The 6,147-nt window shown below is 30.5% G+C and overlaps 1 protein-coding gene across 1 annotated transcript; it reads right to left on the reverse strand.

Moving 5' to 3' along the window:
• Positions 1-1,328: 1,328 nt before the first annotated feature.
• Positions 1,329-3,334, reverse strand: LOC107914743 (histone-lysine N-methyltransferase, H3 lysine-79 specific). The gene is made up of 2 exons (XM_041102282.1): positions 3,158-3,334; positions 1,329-2,973 (listed from the first exon to the last, which is right to left on the reverse strand). The coding sequence occupies exon 2, from the start codon at positions 2,919-2,921 to the stop codon at positions 1,644-1,646; it is 1,278 nt and encodes a 425-aa protein (XP_040958216.1). The 5' UTR covers positions 2,922-2,973; positions 3,158-3,334; the 3' UTR covers positions 1,329-1,643.
• Positions 3,335-6,147: the final 2,813 nt, after the last annotated feature.

Here is a 6,147-nt window from a genome sequence, read left to right on the forward strand (position 1 = left end):
TAGAAAGTTTGCATTAATAAATAAATAAACATACATGCATATACTTCACATACAACTCCATATATGCATTCTATAGAATCTCCAAAAAGAAAACCAGAAAAAGAAAAGACAAACTCTCACATGTTCCAGCATAATTTTGTACAAACTGACATAAAATAGAGTGTGAATTCCAAATTTCCTCCAGAGAAGACTAAATTAAATCTCTCTTTTCTCCCTATAAATATAAGATATAATCATCAAAAAACCGGTTGAATAGAATGTCAGTAATGTTTCATTCTCAGATTATGCTATATCATTAGTATAAGTGCATTCACCAGTCTTCAAAACTTATTAAATGATGACCTAAAAGCCTTAACTAGAAAAGAATATCGAGCAAGTGAAATGACTTTGACGTTCTCAGAATGCACTAACGTCAAATTGGTATTGGCTCACTTTCAGTTTGTTAGTGATGTGCCCATAAACTCATTTCAAGAAATTCAATTTCCGAGATGCAGACAATCTAAATATGACCCTAACTTATGAAAGCCATCACAAGTAGGTGATTAACATGGCGAGACACAAGGCATAGTTTCCTAGGTATATTTTCTACTGGTGTCTGGTAGGGGTGTGCATAATTCGGGTAAAACCGAAAAAATTCGGTTAACCGACTGAATTCGGTTAATCGGTCGGTTAACCGAATTTTTTCGGTCGGGGGTCGGTTAATTTTTTTATGATTTTTCGGTTAACGGTTAATTCGGTTCGAAACCGGTCGGTTAACCGAAAATTTTCGGTTAACCGAAAAAATTAATAAATAAAATTATCCAACCCAACCCAAACTCAATTACCCAACCCAATAAAACTAAAACTAAAGTTTACCCAATTACCCAATCCAATAAAACTAAAACTAAAAGACAACCAAATTTACTAAAGTCTAAAACCCAATTTACTTTAATAATTTATAAATTTTTTAAATTTTAAAAATAAAAAATAAAAAAAATTCGGGTATTTTTCGGTAATTCGGTTAATTCGATTAATTCGGTTAATTCGGGTAATTCGGGTAATTCGGATAATTTTTAACCAAAAATAAAAAATACATAATTTTCGGTTAATTCGGTTAACCGACCTTATTAACCGAAAAAATTTCGGTTCGGTTAAATTTTTTTAAAAAAAAATCGATTCGGTTAACGGTTAAAATTTTTGGAAGGTCGGTTAATTCGGTTATAATAATTTCGGGTCGGTTAACCGAATGAACACTCCTAGTGTCTGGAAATAAAAGCTCCTCTCCGGTCACACTAAGAGCTCCTTAACATATAAACTTAGCAACGTGGAACCATTACTGCGCCAAAATATAATTCAGCTCAATGGACTTTTAATTGGACATAGTTGTAGTCAGCTGCAAAAATTCTTTCATTACATTGGTTTCAGATACTAACAGAGAAAAACTTATACCAATTTAGAACAGGATTTCATTTATATTTAACAAATATAGCTACAACAGGATGAGCAGAGGAAAATATGAAAGAGAATCTTATCCCTTATTAGCTACGTTTAGAACTAAATAGACCGGTATGCAAGCAAATCTAGAAGAAAGTTCTGGGCAAGAGGAATTAACAATTCCTGACCTTTACACTTCTCATTGCAGAAAATTTCTTTCAGATACGATATTATCCATCAACAATGAATTGGTCATCTTGATTATCTCCATCAACCCTGTCATCTCCATGCACCATACCATTCACATGGTGCAAATTTTGCATCATCTGTGAAAGATAATGGTTGCTGGCAGCAGTATGGTCCGAAAGCCCTGCTGGATGACCGGTCCATTGAGAAACAATCCCAAGCAACTGGCTAGTAAGATTTTGTTGCTCGTGAAGAAAACGAGTCTGCATCTGGTTCATTTCTGCTCTGTGCTGATTTAACATTTCATCCATCCTCGTCTTCCATTCCGATTTCTTTCTATTCATCCTCTCCTCCCATTCGCTCTCTTGTATCGAATCCACTTCTTTTCTTTTTCTTTCTTTCTCTTCACTTTGCTTTTCCATAGCTTCCCACTCATGAATTCTCTGCATTCTCAGCTTCTCCCTAGCCTTCTCTCTTTCTTCCCTCCCCTTTTCTCTTTCTTCCAACTTTCTTTCCCATTCTTTCTCAAGCTCCAATCGAACACTCTCTTTTCTTTTCCTCTCCCGCTCTCTCTCTGCATCACGTTGCTCAAACCGAGCCTCCAATTCCCTTAACTGCCCCAACTGGTTCACTAGAAACCCGAATGCCTTCTTCTCCAATCCCTTCAACACTTTCCTTTTCTTTTTCAAATTTGACCCATTCGGTTCCACTTCCTCATACAACAAAGCATCATCTCCCTCCTCCCTCACTTGATCGTTACCATTGTAATTCCCCTCTCCTTCTTCACCGTCATACTCAAATCCCAAACCTAACACCCCATTCTCTCCCCCGTCAATCCCCACAAAATCCCCATCCCCGGATTGACACATTTTCCCGAACTCCACAATCTCCATCCCACTGCCTCCAATAAATCCCCCTCTGTTTTCTCTTTCCTCATTCACAACTGCCATCGTATCACTACTATTATTACTATTATTGTTATTGGTACTATTATACGAAACCGCCACGTCCCCAAATACTTCCTTGTACCGCAAAAAATTCGACCAATGTGTAAGCCCTTCTAACCAATCGAAGTCATCATCGCCGTTACACTCTCCACCCACCGGATTATTGACCACTGCATCGGGTCTCTTAATCTTTTGCTTAACAAGCAAATATTGATGCCTCATATTTTGCACCTTAGTGGAGACATCCTTCCATGACCATTGCCATGGATATGCAATAGAGTCACGTACATGATGCACAGAATTCACATAACAAGCAATAGGTTTATATTTCTTTTCTCGGGTCTTCATTTTCGCAAGAGTTCCATCAGCAACCATTTCACCATATTTATCAATTAGGGTTTTCTCTTCAGCTTCGGTCCATTTCTTTCTTTTTGGTATCATCATTTGGTACAATTTATACAAATAAAAAAATTAAAAAAAAGCAACTTTCTCTATAAAGGTAACCTCAAATTCATCAAATATACAATTGTATGGCATCTAAAAACGGACCCAAAATGAAAATAACCTAAATCAAAGAAACACCCGAAAGAAGAGACTAGGAAGAGCCGTACCTTGAGCTAGAAAGAGATTGGGGGAAAAAGACTGCTTTCACTGTTTTTCGAAGTGGGGACTTATAGGAGCTTAAGTAAAGATGGGAATTTTCTGGGGAAAATTTGGGAGAGAAAGAGAAGGAATCAGTGAGAAAGTTAGTACCTTTTTTTTTTCTTTCCCTAAGTGACAGCGTTAAAACTCAGGAGTGAGAAAATTTGTAGGTGCAAAAGGAGCGAAAATTGGTTTTATTTTCCCATATATCCTTATACTTCTCTTTTTTTTAAAAGTTATCCTTATACTATATATTTATTGAAAAAAATTAAAAGTTAGATAATAAATATTAAAAGTTCATAGAAAAAGAATCCAACTCTTATTATCGGTGAATTTTTATTATTTATAAAAAAGATAAAAAACTATAATAATAATAATAATAATTTTTAACTAAATTAAAGATTAACTTAATTAACAGCTTTATTATAGTATAAATTAATTAAAAAGATAGTAGTAAAATTTCAGTTCTAACACTAAAATTAAAAGGCTACACTAAGAAAATAGAAGTAGAGCACTAATTTTTATTTTATCTTATTTTATTACAAGGGAGCCGTAAATGTCGGATGGTAAAATTTATGTTTTTTTTTCCCTTGTTAAAGCAAAAATTTATGTCTTTGTGTTTGTAATTTGGTAGGTCGTTTCCGTTGGTTCAGAATTTCTGGGTTTGCAGTTTGCTACTACCTTGTACATTGACTTTTATTAAAATGATTTTTAAAACTTTAACATATATATATATGCAGGGATAAATTTTAACATTATACATTAACTTTAACTTTGATTCAACTTGTAACTTGATACATGAACTTTAATTTAATGTAATTATACACATGAAACTTTGATTATGGTTCAAATGTGTACATTAAACTTTAATTTTGATTCAATCATGCACATTTAAAGAAATAAATATAATTATATGTGTATGTAATATATAAACATAAAATGAATGATATATCAATAATTTTATTAATAATTTATGAGAATTTGATCAAATCAAAATTTCATGTATAAAATTACACAAAATCAAAATACATGTATAAAATTACACATTAAACTGAAGTTCACGTATAGTAGTTTTGAGATTTATCCCTATATATGCACGAGGTAAAAGTATAATGGAAGTCCTTGTACTAAAAGTTAGATTGTATTTTGTCTTCTCTATTCAAAAAATGGATAAATTAGTCCATGTATGTTAGATCAAAAAGCACATTGGTTCTTTCTGTTAAAAATTTCATTTATTTGTATTATTAAAAAACCGGTGTGGTGGACAAAATAACTAAATAGTGATATGTGGTATGCTATGTGTACCTCAAGTTGACATACGAAGATCAGTTTTTAACAATATAAATAAATAAATTTTTTAAAAGAATGATTAATTTGCTTTTTGATTTAATGTATAGAGATTAATTTACTTTTTTTTAGTAGAGAGAGCAAAATGCCATTTGACTCTTAGTATAAGGCCTTCTATGATACTTTTACCATACGCACGACAAACTTATTTTTTTTGAATAGTTTTTTTATCTTAATATATATATTAGCCCCTAAATTTGATAACTTTTCTCAATTTGACTTCTATATTTTTTTATCACAATGATCCCTAAAATTGACATTTTTTTACAAAATTTTGTAGCTATACTTAACACCATTAATTTTTGAACAATTGGATGACGTAACCAAACATAGAGGTGATACGTGGATGAACTAAGAAATGACACGTATCTTTCTATTTAATTATTATAAAAATTCAAAAATTTTAAACAATTTTTAAAAATATAAGCAATATATAAATCATAAAAATTGAATATATGTATAATTAAAAAAATAAAAAAATAGTTAAAATTAAAAAAAACCAAACTAAAAAAATTCAAAACTATTTTGAAATTTTTCCAAAAATTCAAAACATAAAAATATAGTTAAAATTTTAAAAAATTCAAAAAAAAATGAAAATATAAAAAAATCAAAAAAATTTTAAATTTCAAAATTACAAAAAAAAATTCAAAAAATAAAAATTCAAAAAAAGATATTGGCATTCACCGAGTGTTGACCCATATTGATTGAAAGTTGATCAACGTTGATCACAATTGATTGACGTTGATCGGCTTTGACCGATATTTTTTAATTTTTAAAATATTTTTTAAAGTTTTGAATTTTTTAAATTTTACAAAATTTAACAGTTTTTTATTGAATTCTTCAAAATATTTTTTTGAATTTTTTTGTACTGTTTTTGAAATTTTAACAAATTTATTTATTTTTTAATTTTTTGAATTATTATAAATTTTTGAATTTTTATAATATATATTCCTTATATTTTTTAAAAAAATATTTTTTTTAAATTTTTACATTTTTTTATTGAATTTAAGACTTTTATTACAATTTTTTAAAATAACTAAAAAAGAAGTCACATGTCATTTTATTGTTTGACCGTGTTAACCAGTTGTTAAAAAACTAGTCATGTTAACGATAGGGACCAATTTTTATAATGGATTTCAACCTTGGGGACAAATGTGATAAAAGAAGTCTAGGGATTAAGTTGAGAAAAATTGTCAAGGTCAGAGGTTGATCTATATATTGAACCTTTTTTATGCTTAGCTCAGCACTTATGGATGTCGAGGTCATTATAATGTCAAATACCTATAAAATTCTTGACTTTGGTTGTCAGAAGAAGTAATGATTAGGGACCTCGATTCCCATGAGTTTCGAGTTTTAGCCAATCAATATTAATTCGATATTTATTTTTCTTAAGCCCAACCAACTCATTCAATACATGGGTGTTACCCTTTCTTGTAAGTACCCTAACCCATTCTCTTATATTTTCATCAAAAGCTTTTTAAAATAATTCTAAGCCTCCCCAACCTAGTAACAAAAACCCTTAAATTTTCTATTTCTCTTCCTAAAAAAATTGCCCTAAAGATTCAAGAACACATAGTTTACCATGCAATAAACATGGTAGAATTACTCGTTC

The sequence above is a fragment of the Gossypium hirsutum genome, chromosome D10, assembly GCF_007990345.1.
Source record: "Gossypium hirsutum isolate 1008001.06 chromosome D10, Gossypium_hirsutum_v2.1, whole genome shotgun sequence".
Classification (NCBI taxonomy): Eukaryota; Viridiplantae; Streptophyta; class Magnoliopsida; order Malvales; family Malvaceae; genus Gossypium; species Gossypium hirsutum.

What these genes read in the sequence shown, in the direction of transcription:
- LOC107914743 (XM_041102282.1), bottom strand. Translation starts at nt 2,921, where the DNA reads ATGGTTGCTGATGGAACTCTTGCGAAAATGAAGACCCGAGAAAAGAAA.